Source organism: Neovison vison, chromosome 6 (genome assembly GCF_020171115.1).
Source record: "Neovison vison isolate M4711 chromosome 6, ASM_NN_V1, whole genome shotgun sequence".
Lineage (NCBI taxonomy): Eukaryota > Metazoa > Chordata > Mammalia > Carnivora > Mustelidae > Neogale > Neogale vison.
Genome location: NC_058096.1, coordinates 60,457,406 through 60,483,830, shown reverse-complemented (window position 1 = coordinate 60,483,830; position 26,425 = coordinate 60,457,406). Strand labels below are relative to the sequence as shown.

Sequence of the window (26,425 nt, the reverse complement as noted above, 5' to 3'; positions counted from 1 at the left end):
TGCATTTGTACATGTATTATCCATTCAACCTGATTAAAAATATTACTGAATGATTCAGTGAGTGCTAAAACGATTAAGCCAAGTAGTAAAATTACTGTATATACCTAACTGAACAAAGAGCAAAGTAACTAAACAATAATGACAAATATTTATATAGATCTTATTATGTGTCAATAGATTTAATCACTTTCCTTATATAATTCATTTAATCCTCACAACACTTAACAAAGTAAATACTTTTACTATCTGTATTTTAAAGCTGAGAAAAATGCAGATAGATAAAAACAACTTCCTCCAAAGTCACATTGCTAGGAAGCAGTAGAGCCAGGATGTGACCCAGTCGGTCGGTGCTGATACCCTTAACCTCCTTGCTATGTTGCCTCTCAACGCTTCTTGAAAATTACTGGCTATTTACATATATCCCAATTATTTTCAAAAAGAAATCTGTATGTGTTGCGATAAAGAACATATATACCATCAAGTTAGTAATACTGGTAATGAAAAGAGGAAAACAAAAAAGATGAACATGAAAAACAAATACAGATGTTTACAGATGTTTTAAACATGCAATAAATCCAACTCTAAAGCATCTGCCATTTTTTTTTTAAGATGTGTGTGTGTGTGTGTGTGTGTAAGAGAGCACAAGCAGGGGGAACAGAAGAGGGAGAGGCTGAGGCAGATTCCCCACTGAGAAGGGAGCCTGATGCGGAGTTTGATCCCTGGACCCTGGGATCATGACCTGAGCTGAAGGCAAATGCTTAATCAACTGAGCCACCCAGGTACCCTGCCATTTTCTATTAGAGCCTTGAACGATGTATTAACTTCAGCCTCTTATAAGGACTGAAGTATTAAATAATTGTCAATACTTTTAATTTTGCCTCTTTAAAGACATTCTTATTTGAGGGGCACCTGGCCTGGCTCAGTGGGTACAGCATTTAACTCTTAATCTCAGAGTTACAAGTTCAAGCCCACATTGGACATACAGCTTACTTAAAAAAAAGAAAGAAAAAAAAAGATATTCTTACTTAAAGCTTTCCTAAGGAGAGTTACTCATTGTATCTGTTTTGTTTTGTTTTTTTAAATTATTAACTAAAACCCAAATGTAGACTTTTCCTTATTCTGATTTTGTCATGTGATTAAGTCAGGGGATACACCCCATATTTGTGCAATATTCTCTATCTCCCAGGCATAAAGAGTTTCTGGAAAACTTAATAATGACACCAAAAGTAAAAGGTACATTTGCAACCCAATCTGGTAATGCCTAGCATTTCCCTGCACGTTCTTTTTTTTTTTTTTTTTAAGATTTTATTTATTTATCTGACACAGAGAGATCACTAGTAAGCAGAGAAGCAGGCAGAGAGAGAGGGAAGCAGGCTCCCTGACGAGCAGAAACCCTAATCTGGGTCTCGATCCCGGGATTCTGAGATCACGACCTGAGCTGAAGGCAGAGGCTTAACCCAATGAGCCACCCAGGTGCCCCTCCCTGCACATTCTTAATGACAATTTCTTATTGGGTACACAAAGTTTACCACGTATACAAAATTAAGGAGAACTTATGGAATTATCAGGATAATTTATACACTTTCCCCTCAGACATGAGAATAAATAAGTCAATAAATATTTCAGATAATTGCCATTTCTGGTCATTTCAAGTGGTATTTTTCTCCTTACTAATTCCTTCTTTGCCCTATCAGAATGTTTATTTTTTAACGTCAACGGCTTTGTTTTTTTGTAATTATAGACACACTATGATCGTTGTAAAAATAAAAACACAGTAATATAGATATGTGTAAGGACGAAAGTAAAAATCACCTGAAATGCCCATCCAACCCACTCTGAGATAGCCACTAGACATTTTGGTGACTATCTTTTCTTGCAATTCATCTTGTACAAACATACGTAAACAGTTTTACATGCATGTTATTGCGGGTACTTTTTTCTTTCTTTTTTCTTTTGCTTATTCTTCCAACGTTAACTGTTTAAGCATACACAAAACTCAAAGTGTTTTTTCAACTGTTTTACAAAAATGGGATCTCATTACATACATTTCTCTAACTTTGCCTTTGTCACTTAAGATACAGGATGGAGATCTTTTCAACTCATCAGTATAAATTTAAATCCTATTTTTTAATAACTTCAAAAATATTCCAGGACATGCCTGTGCCATGATTTATATAATGGTACTCCTGACAGACATTCCCTGTGTTCCCAGGTTTTTGCTACCATAAAACATTGCTGCAATCAACATTCACATAAATGCTTGACTGTCCTTCTTTTTTCTTTTTTAAAAGATTGTATTTATTTATTTGAGAGAGAGTGAAAGAGCACATGAGCAGGAGGAAGGGCAGAGGAAGAGGGAGAAGCAGGCTCCCCATTGAGCAGTGAGACTGACAAGGGGCTCAACTCCAGGAACCCAAGATCATGACCTGAGCCCAAGGCTGACACTTAACTGACTGATCCATTCAGCCACCTGTCTTCATTTCTAAGGAAAAGTTGCCACAGAGTGGGACTGCTGGATGGAAGAATATATATTTTCAGTATTACAGATACTAATTTTACTAAAAACACTGTAACAATCCACATCTCCACTAGCATCCTGTGAGAAAGTCTTCTACCTCAGATCCCTACTAGCAGTAGGTTTACCACTTAATTTTTGCCAGTCAGAAAAGAATATTTCATTGTCAGCATATTGATTGCTAGTGAAGTTTTATGTCTTTTTTTCACATTTGTCGAATAGACTTCTACCAAGTTCTGGTCACATGTTTATCTATGTTTCTATTGTATGGATTTTTACTTAATATGTAATAGTTCTTACAAATGTTAACTCTTTAACTGTTATACATACTTCAAACACTTTTTTTTGAATTTGCTTTTTGTTGTTTATCTTTGCCATTGAAAGTTACTACATCTAGAATGTATGTACAAAGAAAATTCAGGGGATTAATATTTTAAATAATTTAATATTTTACTGTTTACATTTAAGCTTTTAATCCCTCTGAAATTATTTTGTGCCTGTGCTGCAAAGCAACAGCTCCACTTTATTTTCTTCTAGGCAGACAAGTTGTGTCAGTTAGTTTTACTGTATATGTGCCATTTCCTCCCACTGGATTGAAAGAGCTTTGTCATGTATTAATTCCCTTATATGCAGGAATTTAATTCGGCTTTTAAAATTTTGCTGTGCTTATATATGCCTAAAAATATATCTGCACTGATAAAATTAAGTAATTTATTTAGTTATCTGGATAAACTGAAACATTTTCACTTAAGATATTCAGATAATTAAGATGAAATCCTTATTTAAATGCCTTAATTCTCCATATCAAATTTTTAAAAAATTTGCTGCCCAAAGCAATGACTATTGATTGTAGAAATTCACAGGCACAAAAGGAAGAGTAATAAATTCTAAATCTTTCTTTAATCTCCTAGTCTAGAGATTATCACTTACTTATTTTGATGCATTTCCTTCCAATTTTCCAATCTGTATACATAATCAACACTACATAGTTTTTATCATGCTCTTCCTTCAATTTTACAAATATTTTCCAAATTAATTAGTCTTCTCCATTCTACTTTTAAATAAACACTCCTTTTTAAAAAAGTAAAGAAATAACTAAAACAAAATATGAAGTCTGGTGGTTTTTCATTGCTCAAACACATCTAGAGCCCTTCTGTATCATACCAAGCATTATCCATTTTATTTTCAACAAAGTATGCTTAACTGCTTTTCAGAAAAGAAACAAAACATGACATGTTATAGGTATAATTTTAAAAAAGATTTATCACCAAAAGAACAAGTTTTTATAGAGAGCATTAAGAGTCAAAACTGAAAAATTTTTGATACCATAAAAGTAGCCAGGTTAATCTAAAAATACCTATGAATACCAATTTTTATTTTTAATATTTTAAATAAATTTTTAAAATAAATTTTATTTATTTATTTGACAGAGAGAGACGGAGAAAGAGGGAACATGAGAGCAGGGGAAGTGGAAAGAGAGAGAGAAGTAGGCTTCCTGCTGAGCAGGGAGCTCTATTTGGGGCTCAATCCCAGGACCCTGGGATCATGACCTAAGCCGAAGGCAGACAGATGCTTAACAACTGTGCAGCTCAGGCACCCTGAATACCAATTTTTAAGAACAGTCTAATTATGGTTAGACTGTTATATATGGTAAACAAATATAAAGGGGATTTTTAAATAAGTTAGTCATGGATAATTTTATCACAGTAGTTAGCTAATTTTAAAAGTAGCTTTGATAGTTTCAAGTAAAAAGAAGAACCTATACTGGGAATATATACACCCATTCCAGTTCTCTTTATAAACACATACTCAAAAAATATATTTACTATATATACAATATGTATATACTATATGCATAAAAGAATACACTTATACAAACCAGAGTCACTTTCATTTCACAATAGGAAAAAAAAAAAAAGAATTGTAAAACTTTTAAAGTCTCTACAGAAGGAAATTAAAGAAATTAAATGGAAAACACTTACCACCATTTATTTCACCAAAATATAGAGGTTAACATTAAATTCAATAATCTCTTCATAAAATTTTTCCTTAGAACAAATGAGTAATAAATTTTTCAGGATTAAGGTGAAACATAAACTCATGATAACTATTTTTCAATTATTATCTAATTTACTGGTATTTTTCCAGTATAAAACCATTAATCTTTGTGAATCATGAATTTAGAAGGAGAATTTTTTTACTCTAGTTCATGTCCCTGTTATATTCTCTACATACCCCTACTTCATCTGAGGACAAAAATGAAATATAAAGACATGTAAAATAAAAGGTAAAATTTTTAAACATAAGCATAAACTCAAAAGTCCCTTCTCTATAGCTCTGTACAATTTTAATGTATTTCTATAATGCACTGTAGGGATAAAAATTTAGGAAAAGAAGAAATACCTCCTTAAATTGATTCCACATATTAATAATCATGAGCTTTGGAAAATCTAAAAACATGAAGTCACTGAAGTTGCCAAAATAATGGGACTCATGTTGATATTTCTCAGTTTCTATTGATAAATCCGTTTTAGAATCTTTGCTGTAAGTACATTTTTCTAGTCCTCTATTTTTTGGTAATAGCCTCATTTCAAAGTATATTCATTTCTCTTCATCCCAAACTTGCTCAATTTTAAAGGATGCCTTAAGTGTCCTTTAAAAATTCAGTATATAGGGGGCTTAAGTGGGTAGGAGAAGAATCAATGAAACAAGATGGGACTGGGAGGGAGACAAACTGTAAGTGACTCTTAATCTCACAAAACAAACTGAGGGTTGCTGCGGGGAGGGGAGTTGGGAGAAGGGGGGTGGGGTTATGGACACTGGGGAGGGTATGTGCTTTGGTGAGTGCTGTGAAGTGTGTAAACCTGGCGATTCACAGACCTGTACCCCTGGGGATAAAAATATATGTTTATAAAAAATTAAAAAGTTAATAAAAAGAAAAAAAATTCAGTATATAGAAGGCACCTGGGTGGCTCCATTGGTTAAGTGGCTGCCTTTAGCTCGGGTCATGATCCCAGGACACTGGGATGGAGCCCCACATTCGGCTCCCTGCTCACGAGGTGCCTGCTTTTGCCCCTCCTTTGCCTGCTCATGTGCACATACCGGCAGTGCTCTCTTTCTGTCTTAAATAAATAACATCTTAAAAAAAAAAAAGTTCAGCATATAAACCAAATCAGGTAAGAGTACAGTTAACAAAAATTTACAAAGCATGTACTAGGCTCCCTGTATTCATGATCTAATTCAATAGCACCTATGGGATAAACTTAAATATGAGAAAATTTAAGCTTAGATTAAATAAATTGTCCAAGATCATACAGCCTAAATAAGTGGTAGGGCCAGAACCTGAACCCAGGTCGGTATGACTGGGAAGTCTACATTCATGAAGTCTACACTATATTGCTTTACATTTAAATACCAGTTAGTTTTTGGGATGCCTGGGTGGCTCAGTCGTTGAGTACTTGCCTTCAGCTCAGGTCATGATCCCAGGGTCCTGGGATCCAGTCCCACATCAGGCTCCCTGCTCAGCAGGAAGCCTTCTTCTCCCCCTATTCCACTCCCCCTGCTTGTGTTCCCTCTCTGTCTCTCTCACTCTCTGTCAAATAAACAAATCAAATCTTAAAATAAAATAAATACCACTAAGTTTTTAAAATACTTTCATATAAAGGGAACCCTCCTACGCTATTGGTGGGAGTGCAAACTGGTGCAACCATTCTGGAAAACAGCAGGGAGGTTCCTCAAAAAGTTGAAAATAGAGCTACCCTACGACCCAGCAATTGAAAATCTGGGTATTTACCCTAAAGATACCAACATAGTGATCCAAAGAGGCCCGTGCACTGGATTGTTTATAGCAGCAATGTCCACAACAGCCAAATTATGGAAAGAACCTAGATGTCCATCAACAGATGAATGGATAAAGAGATGGTGTATATATATACAATGGAATACTATGCAGCCATCAAAAGAAATGAAATCTTGCCATTTGCATCGACGTGGATCGAACTAGATATGCTTAGCATATAGTATTATGTACTATAGTATTATGCTTAGCAAAATAAATCAATCAGAGAAAGACAACTATCATATGATCTCCCTGATATGAGGAAGTGGAGATGCGACATGGGGGTTCTGGAGGTAGGAAAAGAATAAATGAAACAAGATGGGATCGGGAGGGAGACAAACTGGAGATTCTTAAATCTCACAAAACAAACTGAGGGTTGCTGGGGGAGGGGGTTAGGGAGAGGGTGGTGGGTTATGGACATTGGGGAGGGTATGTGCTATGGTGAGTGCTGTGAAGTGTGTAAACCTGGCAATTCACAGACCTGTACCCCTGCGGCTAATAAGACATTATATGTTTACAAAAAAATAAAAAATATATTAAAAAAATACTTTCATATAGATTATCTAGGGTTTCTCTCACTTGAACTCAAAATACCCTCAAGAGGAGGTATTAAATTAGTATCAAATCCTAAGCCTCCACTCTCAACTTTACTTTAAAAAGCATATAACTAAAGTGGGAAGGTTGAACGATCATCCCGATTTTCACTCTAGTGCTGTATCACTTGTAGCCTATACAGAGCCACATTTTTAAGGACAGCGCACTCTTCTTCCCTTCCATACATGGACAATAACCATACCTACTAGTAAACATATATGCTGTGAAAATACGTTGATCACAGCATTAATAAAACCTGTGTTTCTGTCTATTCTTCTGACCATGATTTGTATGGTTATTATTACCAAATTATACCTGAAAACTAATACTTAGTATACAACCATAGAAGGGCCTATAATTTTTAAGAGATTTAAAACTAGCTTAACCTTCCTGTCAAACATTCATTCAGTAAATAAATAAAATTTACTAAAGACTCATCAGGTACTTCAGCATCCTGGTTCTGAAGACACAATAGTAGAGTCACTATCCTTGAACTCCTAGGAGCTTTATGGTTTACTAAGGAACAGCCCAACCAACAGTAATCAAATACAATGTGCTAGAAGTGAAAACAGAAGAACAGAAAACAGTGTGAGTGCTGTAGGACTGAGGGGCTAGTTCTGCCAATAGGGGGACAAAGCATTCTTGGTGGTGCTGATGATCTACAAAGGCAGAGAAATATTAAGAAAGACCTCAGACACTGCCTACAAGCAATGTCAGAGATTTTAATACAAAAACTCCTGTGGATCATTTACTGTTGGGACTATAGCACAATTCCCTAATGAAGTTAAGATTTCTCCTTGTAATACTCATAAACTGGTAAAAAAGCTAGCTTCAGGGGTGACTGGATGGCTCAGGTGGTTAAGCACTGGACCCCTGATTTTGCCTGGGGTCATGATCTCAGGGTCGTAGGATCAAGCCCCACGCCTCCCACCCTGCACTCAAGGGTTGAGTCTGCTTAGCCCTCTCCCTCTGCTCCTACCCTAGCTCTCTCTAAAATAAATAAATGAAGTCTTAATTAAAAAAAAAAAAAAAAAGCAAGTTAGTTTCAGAAATGGCTTCCTAGCTTCAAATCGCTTGTTTGTGTATGAATTACACATAATGTTAAAGCTCTTTTTCACACTCAACTTTAATAGCAATTTAGTCACCAATTCCTGCTGCTAATTTCATTAGTGGTCTAAGCTACTGCTTAGACCAATTTCCCTAAAATTGGGGAAATTATGAAGTAAAACTGCAGACTCATTCACAACCTCTTTCATACTGACATTTTCCCCTCTAGTACTTAATGCTCTTTAGCTGGTTTTTCTCTTTCCTGCTTTGGTCTCACCCAGACAGGACTGGTTTGGACTTCCAGAGCTTTTAAAAAAACGAGGCTTATTTGCTGGAATGTCACCTGGCCAATGAAGCAACACTGCTTATGTTTTTCTCTCCTCTAGAGATTAGAGAGTCTCACTCTGGAGCAAACTGATGGATGAAACTGTATTTATTTTTGGTAGCATGCATGGCTACCTAAACATACCAGTAGACAGGACAACAGCACAAAATGCTAAAACTGTAAATCCAGGATAGAGGTCTTGTTTATTACTTAGGGAAAGCAAGGCCATTTTTAAAGTTATGGTTTTTTGGCAAGGAGCATCAATCGGTGGGTTATTCTATTTTGAACTTACTATAAAAAATGTTTTGTTAAATTAATATTACACTAGCATTTTAACCTTTTGTTCCCCTTAACAGAATCAGTTTATTGTGGAGAATTTGAATGATACAGAAAACCAAAAACAAATCAATCACATCCACTACTCAAAGATAAAGAATTCCATCTTCCTCACTTCTCAGCCCACTAACGATTATTTTATTACATTGGCTAGGAAACTACAAGGTGTAGCAGAGAACATGACTTTTCAAATTTTAAAAAAGTTTAATTTAAATTTTAAAAATCAAAATTTGTAACTTGTAAGGCCTTTCAATTGAAAAGAAGCAGGGGACTTTCTGAGTTTGCAGTATAAATAAAAGAGTTTAACCCCAAACTGGAAAACACTCTTCCCTAAATTAAAGCACATTGTTTAGGGTCAAAACATTGGTTATACATTACATATGACGTGGGTACTGAGTACACTGGGTTGGGCAAGAACCTAAGCAAAATAATTTCTGTATTTTCACAAAACACTATTCATCAAAATCTGAAGTAGTCACTTGGAGTTACACAAATAGGGAAGGCTAAGAAGGAATGTTAAGTGTTACTTAATATAAATTTACCCACTGGTCAAGAAATTGATTGGGAACAGCGATTAGGTAAAATTTCAGATAGAAAGGACGAAAGAGAATGTCAAAGGCAGAAAATATAAAGTAAGTGATATCCTGACTTAACCTTCTTACGTCTAAGTTTAAGGTCAAATACATTTGGTTTCATTATATTTCCAGCCCAATCAGTTTCTGAAGAATTACTTCCCTGTCGGGGAAACCCAGTCAGTTTTCCATAAGCTAGTCTGGGTCTCCTGCAGAGCACGAAACCGCAACACCATCATCTTTCAACGCCTCCCCATTCAACTGAGACTGGCGCATTACCAACACCTCTTGTTTTGAAGCTAGTACATCTTTATTCTTTCAAATGTTTTCTCCCTTCCTGCATCATAAAATCAGAGAAAGGTAAAAGGCCTGCTTTTACCCTTCCAAGGCCAACCAAATTATGTGAATACCTACAGAACGTCTCATACAGGGCTGTCAGATTAAAAACTCCGAATTATTGAGAAAGCACATTCGGAGCAAGCTTTACAGTGACTCCGCAGTGAGGCCACATCAGTGACATTCTCTCCCAAGCCCGTCTCACCGGAGACGCCTCTGCCTCCAGGGTTTTGCCTACCTCCCAGCTTCCCAGCTCAAGGCTGAAGATAAAGACCGAACAGGGCCTCTGCAAAAGAATGGGCTTTGGGGAATAAGACCCGGAGACTACTGCGGACCCCGAGAAAGGGCTGAACCAAACCCATTATCCGAAGCCCCAAAGACTCCGAATAGGGAGCCATAATGGCCGCACTCACCCCCAACCCCGGGAAAGGTGGACGTCTCACCCCTAAGTGGCGGGGGCAACCACAGTGGGGGAAGCGAGGGTCAGGAAAACTGGAGAAAAGAGCTCCTAGCCAGTGCAGGATGACAGCGAGGAGAAAGCCCCGGACAACTGAGGCTGGCCGTTCACACTTGCTCTTCTCTTCCTCTTCCCACCCCTTCTCCTCTTCCCACCAGTCGCCGGTTACCGGTCGCTGCTCACCTGCCGGGGCGCGAGGTGCAGAAACAGTACCGATCACGGACCAGAGGCTCTGTCACTGCGGGAGGGGAAGTCTTCAGCTGCAGAGGGGGGCGGGCCCAGATATTCACGTGACCTCGAGCTCCGCCCTGCCGCCCCCAGGAGGGCGTGCTGCATTTCGGGGACCTGTATTTTTTGCGAATCGTTTGACCATTTATTTTCTTGCGATAAAACCAGAGAAAAAACAAAAAATTTTCCAAAGACTGTGTCGTAAAGTGTAATGTAGAGGGCGTGCGTGAAATGGGTTAAAGTGCATTGCTAAGGAAGTGACGTTTATGCTATGATCTAGGGACCGGAAATGGCGACGGCATTCTGTACCACAGTGGCCCGCCGCTGAAATCCCAGGCTTAAACCCAGGCAATCACGTGACCTCAAAACTTGGCTCGTGCTGGACGGAAGCCAAGTTATCCGGCCGATTGTTAATTATGTTAGTCTTCAAAACATCTCATTTGTTTGGGTCTTCCACAGATTTCTTTTACATTTAGAAGAACCATTATAAAATCCTATTAGGAGACAGCGTTTGAAGGTCATTCCGGAGACTACCAACTGGAAGAACAGGACCGGTCCGGGGAAGATTGATCTTGCTAAAATTGGAGAAGAGAGGGAGGGGTGGAAAAATCCGGATTTTACCGCCAGGGCCTACCGGGCAAGCCCCACGAGATATGTCGTAAGGGATGGGAGGAGAAAGATGACGCCAGAGGCCACAGCCCAGTAGGAAAATGGAGGTCCTGAAGTGGAGGGGGAAGGGTGCGCGGAGGCCAGCAGTGCGGCTGCGCGCAAGGCGGCCGGCGCGCCGGCGCGCAGAGGGGGCGGGGTGAAAGGTCAGAGCGCGGCGGCGGGTCTGGCTGGCGGCGGCGGCGGGCGAGAGTGGATAGCACGGTGTGCACGTGTGGAGAAGCGGCGGCACAGCGCGGCGGCGGGAGACACCCCCGCCCCCTCCGGAGACGCAGGGCTGCGCTTGACTCTCGCGGCCTCCGTCACCCGCTCAGCTCCCTGCCCTAGGCGGGGAGGCCGGCTTGTGGGGGTTGAGTGGCCCGAGCTGAGGGCGCGGAGAGCTCAGGGCGGCGACGACAACGGCGTTGATATCGGTGGTAACAACGGCCTCAGCAGGCGGGGAAGATGAAAGGGTGAGGAAGGGCCGCCGGGCAGGGCCGGGCCGGCGGGGTAGAGGGGCTGCAAAGACGGGGAGAGACTCCGGGCGAAGACCGGAGATTTCTGGGCTTCTCTCTGCTCAGCGGAGGGGGCGGATGCTTGGCGCGGGGCTGTTGGCGGGCTGAAGGGCCAGCAGAGGCAAGACCCCCGGAACCCAGGATTTCGGCCCGGAGGATGAGTGTGGGTTGAACGGAGACCATCAGCCGAGTAGGGCAACAGGGAAAAGCTCTTGTGAGGCGCCTTAGCCCGGGGGCGGACGACTGAGCCACCCCCGGCCCGCCACTCCAAGTGCAGTAGTGTGGTTGTCCTCTTCAGATCCAGGCTCAGCCCTGGGACCCGCGGTCTTTCAGTCTTACTCACACTTGAGAGCTCTGCAGAACCTTCTGGAGGGAGAAGGAATTGGAATAAAGAGCATGGAGATGAGTATTAAGAGCTAGTGACTCAACTGGATTTGGGTTGGGTCAGAGCGAGTGGTGGAGGGGGGGAGAGCGTGAGCTCTTGTATTCTTGGGGTGCCAAAATGTTTAAGGAAGTATTGCCGATCAGTAGGTGGAGCTATTGCTTCAGTAGTTTGCTGTTGCCCCTATGCTGGGGGGGGGGGAGGGACGGTGAGGGGCGGTCCTTGGATACTGCAACGAAGCTTTTTTGAGGTGATTAGCAAAATTAATATTTTCCAGTTTTTCTTTTGAATAAAATTAGGGATTATTTTTGGCTCAACTATTTCCATTTGGATATCACTTCACTATTAAATTATATACTATTAAAATATTAATGACATAACATGGTGTTTTAAAATATTTCCTAAATTAGCCGTTTTGGAGCTCTCCTTTTATCAATGTTAAAAGCTTTCTGAGATGCCTGGATTTTTTTTGTATTATAGCAAGTCAGTTAATATATGTTGAGTTAGTGAAGTCTTTCAAACTGTTCAGCCTTCTGAGGATGAAATAAAAGTCAGTCTTCGAAAAATCCCATGCTGCGTGAAACAAGGCTCTCTGTGTGTATATGTGATTGGGGTCGAAGAGGTCCAAGAAGTCCAAGAAGGGGGTTAATTGACCTTAGGTCTGTACATGGTTCCTTACTCCGATGTTGCTTTAAACAATGGAAATTAATTCTAATGTTGAATTGTTTGTTTTTCCATTAAACTTCAGAAATGATGAAATTTTCATAGTACCTTCATATGAAACATCAAGTTCTAAAGAGTTCTGATCAGAATACTAATTGGGTATGGAAACTATTTGCAGCGCTTGAATCGTGATCTATGAAGTTTGGTTGTTTTATATATGATCCAGTATATTTTAGTGAGGTTTTTCTTCTTTTTTACCCCCTTTCTCTTACTCGTTTTTATTACTTTTTTTTTTTTTTTTGTAACGTTTTATTTATTTGACAGAGCAGGAGCAGGGGGAAGAGGGAGAAGCAGACTCCCTGTGAAGCAGGGAACCCTAGGGGGCTGAATCCCAGGAGGACCATGACCCCAGAGGAATGCGGACTCTTAACTGACTGAGCACTCTTCGTTTTTTATTCTTATCTTTTTTTCTCAGTACACAATACTTCTCATCTTGTTCTGTTAGAGTACTAAAAATGAGGCTGAATAGTTCCCACAGTTGAGACTGCATGGATTTATAAAGGAAGGTTTCCAAGAGAGTTTCTATTCTGGGTGTTTAGATCCAAAATCTTTGGTCTAGCTCAGTCTTCCTAGGGTGTAATGTTCTTTCTGATGCCTAACTTGGCAGTAGAAATGGGGTCAAACAGTGGTATTATTCACAGTCTACCTTCAGTTACCTTGAGTATTCAAGGCAAATTTTTTTTTTTTTAACTTAAAAGGGTGATTTATGTGTAATAACATGATGGTGGCAAATACCCAGAAATGAGTAACTGGCCAAATTTAGAGGAAATTTATAGTTACTGAATTTGTACTGCCAGCCAGCAGCTAGCCCTCAAATGAAGAGTCTTTAAGTGTAGTTCCTATCACTATGATTGGAAACTTAAAGTTGTGTTTTTAATGGTAAACTTTTAAGATGATTTCACAAGAATAGTCCCTTTAACTTCCCAGGTGAATAACTACCAGGTAAGATGGGACTTTAAAATTTTTTTCATTTCTAAATCTTGTATTTAAGACACAGAAAAAATGAAGACAATAGACATTTAAAAGATTCTAAGCTCCTTTAATTCAAACAATTGTATCACCATGCACAATGTAGTTAGTGTTATAGTCCTGACTTTTGATTTGAAAAGGCCTGTGAAAATGAAACCATGGTCCTGATTATATATTTTTGTATGAAATTTTATTTGCTAAAAGTTTTATTGTATATTGAGCTAACTGAACTGTAAGTTGAATAGAAATATCTAAAATTGGAAACATGAAGAACTTCTAACTCTAAATCAATCTACTATTTAAATATTTTGTGTCATCTGTATTGCCTATCATTTTCAAACTTTTAAGACTTACTATTTTATCTGATTTTTCTTCATACTTACAGTTTATTTTTATTAGTAGTAGCGGTAGGACATTCCATTGTATTGGCGTGTATTTTTGCCTTTTCTCCAAAGTAGATAAATTCTCAGTTTTTAATTATTGCATGTATTTATATACATGGTCTAGAAACTTGAGGGTATAGTACAAATGTTTTTTCCTTTGTACTGAAGCTGCTTATTTTTATAGACCCAGGGATGTCGGTTGAATTTGTGGATGGCAGGCTGATAATTTTTATCTATTATTACTCTCTAGGGAAGATGATATTCAAGCAAGAAGTCACAGCCATGACTGAGATGGCAAGATAACTAGTCAGTATAATAGAAAGTAAAACTGGATCCATTTACCTTTGAATTTTGGCAAAGAGGTATAAATTAGTTCTAATAAAAATGTGTTTGGGGCACCTGGGCAGCTCAATCTGTTGAGCTTTTAGCTCTGGATCTCAGCTTGGGTCTTCATCTTCTGGTGGGGAGTTTGGCATCATTTTGGGATCTACACACTGGGGAGGAGTTTACTTTAAAAAAAAAAAGTGTTTAACAAGGTATGAATACATGCGAAGTAAAGATGGGGAAGTAGGTAAGAATAGTATAATACAGTATATAGAACAGTGTAGTTCTCAAAGTAGAAGATTCTGCTGTCCAAAGAATCTATGTTGAAGTACAATTACCTCTGACAGCATATCGACTGGGAAGCATAAGAGAGTTTTCTGAAGTGCTGGAAATATTCTCTATCTTTATTTTGGCTATTGATTGCATAGATACATACGTATGTTAAAAAGTCAATGAGCTGTGAACAAGATTTGTGCTCTTCACCATACAAATTCTATACTTAAGTAAAACAGATTTGTTTGTTTTTTAAGGTTGTATTGCTGTTTCTGTAGGGGGGACAGGCCATGAGGCTGAAGGAGAATTCAGGAACTTTTATAAACCTCCAGTTCATACTCTTGCTTCTATGAAGCCAATAATTTATGGGATGTGGATTGAGATATTGTATTTTAAAATACTTTGTAATATTCCCTTGCTTTGTCGAGATGAATTCACATAAAATATAACCTACTTGTGCCACAATTTCTTTATAATCAATATAATGGTGTAACCGATATAAGAGACAAGTGAAAGTAAACTATAATAAGGTATTTATTTCAATATGTAAGTGATCAGGTACAATTATACCATAGATCATAAGATCTATGTTTGCATCTGTCTGTAAATCACATGATTTAGAAAGTAGATCTGCCAATACAGATGTGTGCATTGGTGACTAATGCTATGTTGCCATCAGTGTTGGTGATTTTTTTTTCCAGTGATTGTGGACAGCTGGTGGTAAAGTTCTGAACAAAGAATAATCATGAATTTCAGGGTTGAAAAAGGATTTTTAAAGGTTATCTATACAAAGCATTAGCTTTCAAAGCCAGTGCTTTTGCCAGACCAAACTAATATCTATATTAAATTTCACTTTACTTATATTACTATTTTGGCCTGTGGAAATCCTTTTGAATTCTGATTTTCTCTTACACATTATTAGGTATGACTTCCAGCTTTATGCCATATGAAAAGATAAATCTTCTCAATTATTTAAATAGTTGTCTTTATTTTTTTTTTTAAAGATCTTATTTATTTATCAGAGAGAGAGGGAGAGAGAGCGAGCACAGGCAGATAGAATGGCAGGCAGAGGCAGAGGGAGAAGCAGGCTCCCTGCTGAGCAAGGAGCCGGATGTGGGACTCGATCCCAGGACCTTGGGACCATGACCTGAGCCTAAGGCAGCTGCTTAACCAACTGAGCCACCCAGGCGTCCTGTCTTTTTTTTTTTTTTTTTTTTTTTTAAAGGACAGCCTACAGAAACCATTAAAATACCAGTTGTAACCAATAGAAACTTCTTTTCATCACAGAAATGAAAATTGTATGTATTCTAGTTTAAAAACTATATATTTGTCTTATGGCAAATACTGCTTTCTCTTGATTGGATCTCTTCCATTGGTTCCTATATACATTCATTGCCTGACTTATTGGGAGAATGTTAGTCCTGTCCTGTGCAATACAGTAATGGCTAGCTACAGTAAGTAGGCTGTTGAACAGATGAAATGTGGCTTGTGTTATTGAGGAACTGAATTTTAATTAAAATTTTATTTTTTTATTTTTATTTTTTGAAAGATTTTATTTGCTTATTTGACAGAGAGAGAGCACAAGCAGGGGGAGTGGGAGAGGGAGAAGCAGGCTCCCCACTGAGCAGGGAACCCTGTGCAGGACTCTATCCCTGGACCCTGGGATCATGACCTGAGCAGAATGCAGACGCTTAACCAGCTAAACCACCTAGGCGCTGTGAATTTAAATTAAAATTTTAGTTTTAAAAACTGATACTCAAAGTCAGTTGTTGGATAATTTTCAAGTATGTTTGGAACAACCTGATTGGTGAATCTATAGTTTGTGAAATGTAAATATAGATCAAGTGTTTCCAAGGAAAATTAGCATCTGAATTGAAATTTGCTGTGTAATACACTGGATTTTAAAAAGACTTGGTATGGGGGTGCCTAACTGACTCAGTCGCATGACTGGGTAACTCTTGATCTCAGGGTTGTGAGTTTTAGGCCCCATGTTGGATTTAGAGATACCAAAAATAAGCAAATAAACTTTAAAGACTTAGTATGAAAAAAAAATTCTTAAAGAAGTGAAATTAGGGGCACCTGGGTGGCTCAGTGGGTTAAGCCGCTGCCTTCGGCTCAGGTCGTGATCTCAGGGTCCTGGGATCGAATCCCACATCGGGCTCTCTGCTCAGCAGGGAGCCTGCTTCTCTCTCTCTCTCTGCCTGCCTCTCTGCCTACTTGTGATCTCTGTCTGTCAAATAAATAAATAAAATCTTTAAAAAAAAAAAAAGAAGTGAAATTAATTTTTATTTTGATTGCATGTTGAAATGATTTCATCTGTTTTTTTTTTTTTTGCCTTGTTAACGTAGATACTAGAAATTTTTAAATTACGTATGTAACTCAAATTGTATTTGTTTTGGATAGTGCTGTGCTAGATCCAAAAAAAAAAAAATTAATGTAAAACATGATCTCTTTTTTTAGGATCCAATTTTAGATGGTGTTTCTAAACAATAAATGTGTAGCTTGTGGGTCATAAACCTCTGTGATGAAGGATTCTGAGGCCACTCTTGGTTTTAGACTAAAATATTATAATCCATTCATCTTGTCTACCATGATGGAGAAGGGATAATAGGGAGTATGCATTTGCCTTTCCTGAGCTAATGCAGCCTCTATTCTGCCTGTATCATTGCTGAAGCTGTTAATGGAAAACCTTGTTTTTTAAGTCTAGAGGCTTCTCATAAGTCCTCGATAGTGCTGCAGTGAATGCTTGTTTATAAAAACTACTTGACACATATCCTTATTTCTTTAAGGATAATTCCCTAGAAGTGAATTTTTTGGATCAGAAGATACTTGTGTTTTTAAAGCTCTGATATTTGTTGCCACTTGACCTCTAGAAAGATAGTGGCAATTTCATACTGCCACCAGTGTATAAGAGTGCCCTTTTCTTCTCCAAGGGCTATTGGGGGAACAGGAGGGGCACTTGCAAAGACCTTAAGGAAATGAAGGAAGACAATATGGCTGCCATTTCAGCCATTGGTGGTGTAAATACCTTTTTTGGGGTTAGTGGCATACATCAAGCATTTGTAAAATGATAGAAATAACAGTTTCTTTACAAGTTGGGTTGGAGGACATATTCACATAATAGCCTAGCTTTAGTTTTACTTTGCTAATTAGATGATGAATGGTATTTCTTTCCCCACCTTTTTTTGGTTATTGTTATTTTGATTACTTAGTAAATTTGGACATTTCCCACTTTTACTGGCCATTTGCATGTGTTTGGGACTTACCTGTTACTTTAGTAACTTAACCAGTTTTTAATTTGGATATTGAGTGTTTTGACTTCAAATTGCAAAACAACCAAAGATAATGTTCTTTAGAAAATGGGGTTGAGACTTTCAAATTAGTAAATATTGTCAGAGTGATGATGCTAGTTTAGGACCCAGCTCATGAGAAGAAATTTTTTACAGATGGAACTTGTTATAAACTAAGTTAAGAAAGGAGAATAAACTAAGTTAAGAACATTTTATTTCTCTTTCCAGAAGACTACAGTATATTTAAAGATATACTTGGATTATATAGTAATCCATGTAGATTATTATTCATAGAATAATTCATCTTTTTAAAAAAATATCTTATATGTTTATTAGCGAGCATACACACAAGTTGGGAGAATGACGGGGCGAGGGAAAGGGACAAGCAGACTCTGCTGAGCATGGAGCCCCACTCAGGGCTCAGTTTCAGGACCCTGAGATCAGGGCCCCAGCTGAAGTCAAAAGTCATACACTACTTAACAGACTGAGCCACCCAGACTCTCCAGCATAATTTATCTTCTTAATGGAGACTTATTTTAACACAAAAACAATTGAACTAAAAGCAACCACACTTTGTAGTTCAGTGTGCCAGTAATGATTGTTCGCAGTCACTAACAGTTTTTTTTGATCTCTGGGTCTTGGTTTCTTTGTCCTTAGAAAGAATAGCTTAAATAAGAACAGCCAGAAGTTGAAATTCATGTGCCTGTTTTAATCTGTTGATAATGTTTAACCAATTGGTATTTAATCTGCTGATAGATTTGATGAGTTCTTAGATTGCCAAACCAAAAAAAAGTGATGTCATTATTAATACCTACTATGACTGCTGTGGTGTGTGTGTTACATGTTTGCCATCCCTTGTTTCTTGTTAGCTTGCTCTTTTTATGATACCAAGAAACAAAACTTTGGAATGTTTGAACTGTTCTCTTTCAGGCTGTTCTCTTCATTTTGTTTTTGTGTCTGCCTTTTGAGATTTCCTCTCCCATCCTTTGCCCCTCATGGCCCTTTTATTTTTTATAGCTACCTAGTACATCTCCAGGCAATAAATTCTCTATTCATCTTTACAATACCTCTAAGAAAGCATCCATAATCTACTAATGTATCTATAGGTTTAGTATCTTTAGTCTTTTAATGAAGCAACATTGTAGAGGTGAACCAAGAAGGAAAGAAAGTGGTGGGTTTTGGAATTTTTGAAGTTTTATATGGCCAAAAAGGTGGGAGAGAGAGAGACTAGGCCAGTGGCCCCAGTTAGGTGATGAGGGCTTTATATGCAGTGCTATTCAAATTTCTTTTGGTTGGTTATGTGCAGCATTAAGCATTAGAGGTAAAGTGATCAGATTTGTGTTTTTAAAAGATGATTCTGACTGCATCATGATGGCTTTGTCTCCTTGGTTCTAGTCTTTTCCCCCTTCATTAGGCTATTAGAATTTGTGTTGAAATGATTGTCTGAAGAATTCTTCTTAGAGAAGGGGTATATGAGCAAGTTATGAAGGTATTTGAGAAGCAGAATTAACAGATTAAAATGGGATGTAAGAGTACATATAAAACTAAATTTTTATATTGGATGGGTGATGGGACTATTTATTAAAGACAGAGAATAGGGTGTTTTAACTTAGTGTGGAGGATGGTGAGTTCATTTTTCAATGTGTTGAATATGAGGTTCCTGTAGAGATAACTAGTAAGCAGTTAGAAAATATATGCTTGGATTCTGAGACTTGGAAGTAAAAGCAACATTTAGGTTGTAGTAAGGGAAAAGCCATAGCTGGGAAGGAGCTCTAATTGAAGATATTGATGACCATGGAACACTTTTTCCTAGAATTATTTTATTATCTTTAGCTTATAACCTTAAGTAGATTATATCTAGTGTGTGTTTAGCCCTTCCTGTACCCAAGCAAATAATTGATGAGATTTTTGCACACTTTATACTTGCACTCATGCATCTTGTAGGGCTAATCCACCCATCATCACTTTCTTAATACCTGCTAAACCTCTAGAACAGTGATAGTCAACCAGGTTTATATCTCCCATCCCTGGATAACTGGTATTGTGTGGAGGCATTTTGGGTTGTCACAGTGGGGTGGGCATTTTGTGGGTAGAGGCTACAGATTATGCTAAATATCCTACAGTGCTCCAGAATCCCCTTCACAAAGAATTATCCAGCCCAGAATATCAGTAGTACTAGGACTGAGAAACCCTAAAATCTAGATGATATGAGAGAAAGCCCATCAGTTAAATTAAGGACCTAGAGATTCTTGGGCTTACTGGAAGTAGTTCATCAATTCCTTGAAATATTTGAGGTCCTGCTGTAAGACTTGTAGCTCAGTAAAAGAGGTAAGGTATAAAAATAAATGCTTACAGCAGAGAGCTGCTGTGCCTTCAAAGGGTACAAACAGTGTAATATAGTTCAGATGATGTGGAAATCTCAGCAGGATGACAGGTTAAGGCCTCATGAGCAATTAGTTTTTAAGCTCTGCTTTGATAAATTTTCAGTGGACTGACTTTTAAGTTAAAGGAATTTATACTTTAGAGGAAATCACTCTTTCATGTAATTTACTTGAAGGCAAGAGTTTAGAACCAGATTACTGCTAGCTGAGAAAAAATTACCTACCCTAAGCCCCTCAAAATTTTGTATAAAGGACCATAGGCATACATTGATCCTTACTAAAATATTTTAATCCCCTTTGTCATTAGTACACTTTACATAAATGTTCCTGTTTTGGTATTTCGCTCTCTCAGTAACCTTGAGTAAGGATGACTCTTGAAGGGGAGTCCTATGTATGGTTGATCTTGCACTGTAATGGAAATTTGTAGGCATAGGCATGGTTCTAGCTTTGTTGATAAATGGCTATATAACCACAGGTACATCTCTCTGGGCTTCATTCAGTTCCATCATCTGTGAAATGAAGAGGAATGGACCCATTGGCTTCAAAGGTCCCTTCCAGATCAAACACTGCACAAGAAGTGACCAAGTAGTTAAAATTTTGTGCTAAGGTGTACTGAATAATCACTTAAAATATAAATGGTTAGACTTTAAACTTTCTGTATACAGTCCGTCATTTTCTCTTTTTTTTATAGTATAACTTCAGTCAGACTTCATGGAGAAAGACATATTGTGTGTAGTCACACCTCCATCTTGTGGCCCTTCAGAATATTGCTACTAAATTTTGTTTTTATAATTTTGGGCATAATTGACATTACCTTCAATAGCTAAAAACATTTGAGTGGTTATTATCTGATGTTGCTGTGTTGAATACTTAATATGCATTACCATTGTAACACAGTGCTTGTTTTAAGCCATAGGTAAAGATTTTCTACCATATTCTAAGCATAAAGATACTATGAGATTTGACTAACAGATTAATCTTGTTGTGCTGATATAAGTAAATAACTAATGGGCTCTATAAAGTAGGGGGCAAGTAACTTTTCAGGTCTAAGAACTTGGTATACCTAGGTACTTCTGCTATATCAGTTTTCTCCATTTAAATTCTTATTCTAAAATCTTTGGTGTGAAGAGACATGGGGGTTTGTTACAGATTTGAAAAACAAGGAAAAAATGACATGTCACATGAATTTGAGCCAAGAGAATAGTTTCTTAAATTACTACTGTATTCAGTTTTTACAGTTAGGGTTGTAAACTGGTGCCAACAGGAACCTGGGACCAGGCAAATAAGATAAATGAGTGAAAAAAAAGACCAGAAATGTAGGCTTTATGTAAAAGCTTCTGATTTAAATATTTGCAGCCAACATAAAAAACTGTTGAGTCTAATAGATGTAGCAGATTTGACTTTTAGTCCAGGAATTTGGGGCTTATCTACAGAGTAGAGGTCCTAAGTTAATAAATTCAGATAGTTTATGTTGTTAAATTACACTGAAATGTGGGGTGCTGGGAAGGCTCAGTGGGTTAGGCCTCCGGCTCTTGATTTTGGCTCAGGTCATGACCTCAGGGTTGTGAGCTCAAGCCCCACTTAGGACTCCGCACTTGGGGGTGGAGTCTGCTTGGGATTCTTGATCTCCCCCTGCTTGTACATGCACGCGCTCTCTAAATAAATCTTAAGAAAAGAATAAGTTACATTGAAATCTTAATCTGAAGTAAGTTAACAGTGTAGTAATTAATAACCAGGTTTTGAGATGCTGATTTGAATTTGAGGCTCAATACTAGCTGTATCACAAACATTAAAGCTATAGCGTAATACACTTTGTTAACTTACATAGGGAAGATGATTTAACATTTTAAATGAAACCTACTTCTCTGTGCCTGTCTTAAGCCTCTCTCTCCCTCACCAGAATTCTTGGATATGGAAGGTTACATCATATATACAGTGGGAGGTTTATTAATTTAGGTGGATCCTAAACTTGTGTGGTTAACATAAGAAGCCTTAATTATTAAAGATTCCACAGTGGGATATGAAAATTTGAGTTTTTAACTGGCACAGTGATTCTGGTGTAGAGGTGGGTTTGGAATCCATTCTTGGATTTTGTGACACTGCTGCTCTAGACTTTTTCCCTACGCTCTTTTGAAAATTGTTTCTCAGACTTCTTTATGATCTCCTGTTTGTTTACCCCTAAAATTGTTTCTTTTAGTAATTGTGTTTTTAGATGTTCTGTTTCACTATGATTTGGTAATATGATATCTGTTCACATAATCAGAGGATATATACAATGCAGTATTTGTATTTCAGGAAATAACTGAAAATGATGTGTTAAAAAAGGGAATTCTTATGAGATAAATTAATGTAAAGACACTGAATGCTTCCCCCTACTATCTAATTGTTTTTATCTACTTGATGCCAACATTGCTTCCCATAACTTTAGGTAGCATTTAAATTACATTATATAAATAATTTTTAAAATGACCATTCTTACCTAAAACGTGTTTGACCGTAGTTTTAATGGGAAAAAAGTGTCAGTACGTGTGGCCATTTACACCAAAGGCAAAGACTGCGTAACAAGCTATCCTGAGATTGATGGATTTAGAAGAGGGAGGTATGTAACTGAATAGAAGGCCCATTCTTATCCAGCTCCTATTCAACATGTCTGCAAACTGGAGGGTTGGTACAGCTGGAAATTGAGGGGTTGTGGTTTGTTAAAGGTTGAAATCCTTGCCTTGTACTGTTTTTCAAATGGTCAAGAGTAAGTCAGGCATCAAGTGCATTCTCCCATGAGTTTTAGTATCAAAAGTAGCACATCTTTGTTCTTCCTTAGCCAAAGTTGCTGTAAAACTTGTAAGTGCCGAGTGCTACAGCTTGTAGTCCCTTATGTAAATAAATAAGTTTTGTTTTGTTACAGAAATTTTCAAACACCTATAAAAGTAATGCATTGAGCCCTCAGTACATTCAGTTCCAGTAGGTGGTATTAATTCTCATATTATTTTGTCTTTGCCTGATCAGTACTTTCCCTTTTTCCTTTTTTGCTGGAGTACTTCAAAGGAAATTCTTTTTTTTTTTTTTTTTTTTTTTTTTTAAGATTTTATTTATTTGACAGAGAGATCACAAGAAGGCAGAAAGGCAGGAGAGAGAGGAGGAAGCAGGCTCCCTGCAGAGCAGAGAGCCAGATGCAGGCGCGATCCCAGGCCCCTAAGATCATGACCCCAGCCGAGGGCAGAGGCATTAACTCACTGAGCCATCCAGGCACCCCCAAAGGAAATTCTTGATATACTATCCTATTCTGTCTGTAAATAATATAACATAGTATGCATCTTTATCATGGATGACTTTTAAAAAAAAAACTGTAATACTGTAATACCTAATAATTATCTTACAATCTGATATTCAGTCTGTATTTGTTTTTTCTCATTTGTCTTACAAATGTCCTTTTCAAATCAAAATCCAGGAAGATCCACACATTTTAATTAGCTGAAATGTCTCATCACCTTCTAATCTGACAGTTTCTCCTCCTTTTTTAAAAAACAAACTTCATCTTTTTTTAATATTTTATTTATTTGAGAGAAAGGGAGGGCGGGAAGGAGCAAGGGTGAGCACGAGTTGGGGGTTGCAGAGGGAGAGGGATAGGCAGGCTCTCCACTGAACAGGGAGCCTGAGGCAGGACTCAATCCTGGACCAGGTATCATGACCTGAGGCCAAGGCAGACACTTAACCAACCGACTGAGCCACCTAGGTGCCCCAACAAACTTACTTTAGAATAGTTTTACAGTTTTTAGATTTAGATTTGTGAAGATGGTACAGAGGATTTTCAGTTTCTGCTCTTAGTAATAGTTTACATTAGTATGATACACTATTAGAATGAAAAGGCAAGCCAGAAACTGGGTGAAAATAGTTGCAAATTATATATCAGATAAGGCATTTGTATCCAGAATATATAAAGAACTCTTATGACTCAATAAAATAAGTAGTCCAATATAAAAATGGAAATTCTTTATTAGTTAATGTAAAAACCTAAGGTTTATTCTCAGGCCTAGAGAATCTTAAATAAGATGTTTCATCAAAGATGGACAAATGGCTAATAACCATGCAGAATGAAGCTCGACATTATTAGTCATTAGAGAAATGCATATGCAATGAGATTATCACTTTATACCACAAAAATGACTGTACATAAAAAGACAATAAAGGGCGCCTGGGTGGCTCAGTGGGTTAAGCTGCTGCCTTCGGCTCAGGTCATGATCTCGGGGTACTGGGATCGAGTCCCACATCGGGCTCTCTGCTCAGCAGGGAGCCTGCTTCCCTCTGTCTCCCTCTCTGCCTGCCTCTCCGTCTGCTTGTGATCTCTCTCTGTCAAATAAATAAATAAAATCTTTAAAAAAAAAAAGACAATAAAAAGTGTTGGTGAGGGGGTGCCTCGTGCCTCAGTCTGGTTAAGCATCCAACTCTTGGTTTTGGTTCAGGTCATAATCTCAGGGTTGTGGAACATTGGTCTCCTCGCTTAGTGTGGGGAGTCTGCTTGAGAGTCTCTCTCCCTCTGCCCCTCTCCCTGCTCTCTCATACACATACTCTCTCAAATAAATAAATAAAACAGTTGATGAGGCTATAGAGAAACTAGCACCCTAATGCATTTTTGGTAGGAATCAGATGGTACAGCTACTTTGGAAAACACATTAGGAATGTACTAGTTTTACATTACTGCTATAACAAATTACTACAAACTTAATTGTCTAAAAACAAATTATTACCTTAGTTCTTAAGATGAAGAACCTGAAATGGGTTTTTAAAATCAAACACTATTTGGTAGGTATAGTGATTTTAAATAGTACCCCTGCCTCCCACAAGAAAAATTCATGTCTACTTGGGACCTCAGCACATGACATTATTTAGTAATGGGGTCTTTTCGGGGCACCTGGGTGGCTCAGTCAATTAAGTGCCTGCCTTTGGCTCAGGTCATGATCCCAGGGTCTTGGGATTGAGCCCTGCATTGGGCGTCCTGCTCAATGGGGGGCCTGCTTCTCTCTCCCCCCTCTGCCCCTCCTCTCTCTCTTCTCTCTCTCTCAAATCTTTTAAAAAGAAAGAAAAAAAATAGGGTCTTTGCAGATGTAATTAAGATAGTCATGCTTGATTAGAGAGGGCTTTAAATCCAATGACTAGTGTCCTCATAGGAAGAGGAAAGGAGACACATACAGAACACCCAAGTGAAGATAGAAGTAGACATTAGACTTGTTACTGTCTTAAGCCAGGAAATAACTGATACCACCAGGAGCTAGCAGTAGCAAGGAGGGATTCTACTCCAGATTCAGAGAGCATGGTCCTGCTGACCTGATTTTGAACTTCCAGTCTCCAGAGAATAAATTTCTGGTTTAAGCTACTCAGTGATAATTCCGTAAGGCAGTAAGAAATGAATACAAAAACATTATGTTTCTTCTCGATGTTATAGATGAGAATTGGTTTCCTTGCCTTTTCAGCTTCTGTAAGGCCATGTGCATTCCTTGTTTTGTAGTCCTTCAAAACTTAGTGTAGCATCTTGAAATGTCTGGTTTCTGCTGCTTTTGTCAGATTCTCTTCTCTGACTCTTAAGGCCTCTTTGATGCCATTGGGCCCACCCAGATAGTCCTGGTTAATCGTCCCATCTCAAGGTCTTAATCATGTTTTGCAGCGCGTATTTTCCATGTAAAATAACGTATTAAAGATTTTTGGGATTGGAACATGGACTTCCTTTGGGGCCATTGTTCTACCTACCACAGGTGGTTTCTTTAAAAAGTTAAGTATATTTGCCATACAACCCATCAATCCCACTTATAGGTATCTACCAGAGAAAAGCTAAAGCTTATGTCCACACCCAGACTTGTATGCAGTATTCATAACACCATTATTTATAATGGCCATGAATTTAATACCGTTAAAATGCCCATTAGATGGTGAATGGGTAAACAGAATGTGGTATATCCTTACAGTGGAATCTTTTTCAGCTGCTGACACATTACATCATGGATCAACCTCAGAAACATGCTGCATAAAAGAAGTGTAGTAGTGCAGAAGATCACATTTATTCTATTTATATGAAATGTCCAGAAAAGTCAGATATATAGAAAGTAGATTTAGTGTTTGACTTTGAGTAGCAAAGGGAATTTACTTTAGATTTGCACAAGGAATTTGGGGGTGAATGTTCTAAAGCTGAATTGAGGTGATGGTCACACAACTCTAAATAGGCTAAAACTCATTGTACATTTAAAACATGAATTTTATGGTGTATAAATTATACCGCATGGCTATTTAAGAGAAAAATAAATGT

The 26,425-nt window shown here is 38.0% G+C and overlaps 2 protein-coding genes across 4 annotated transcripts in view; one reads left to right on the top strand and one right to left on the bottom strand.

Moving 5' to 3' along the window:
• The window catches only part of ATP6V1A (ATPase H+ transporting V1 subunit A), a 60,037-nt gene extending 49,720 nt beyond the window's left edge, over positions 1-10,317 (bottom strand). Inside the window, exon 1 of one of the 2 annotated variants that reach the window (XM_044251411.1) lies at positions 10,204-10,317. The gene's annotated coding sequence lies outside the window, so the exon portion shown is untranslated. The remainder of the gene's footprint in view (positions 1-10,203) is intronic. The other variant, XM_044251410.1, reaches the window with a different exon arrangement.
• Positions 10,318-11,076: 759 nt separating this feature from the next.
• NAA50 (N-alpha-acetyltransferase 50, NatE catalytic subunit) overlaps positions 11,077-26,425 on the top strand; it is a 36,752-nt gene continuing 21,403 nt past the window's right edge. For both annotated transcript variants that reach the window (XM_044251409.1, XM_044251408.1), the window contains exon 1: positions 11,077-11,366. In XM_044251409.1, coding sequence (XP_044107344.1) covers positions 11,359-11,366 — 8 coding nt within the window. In that variant the 5' untranslated portion in view covers positions 11,077-11,358. The remainder of the gene's footprint in view (positions 11,367-26,425) is intronic.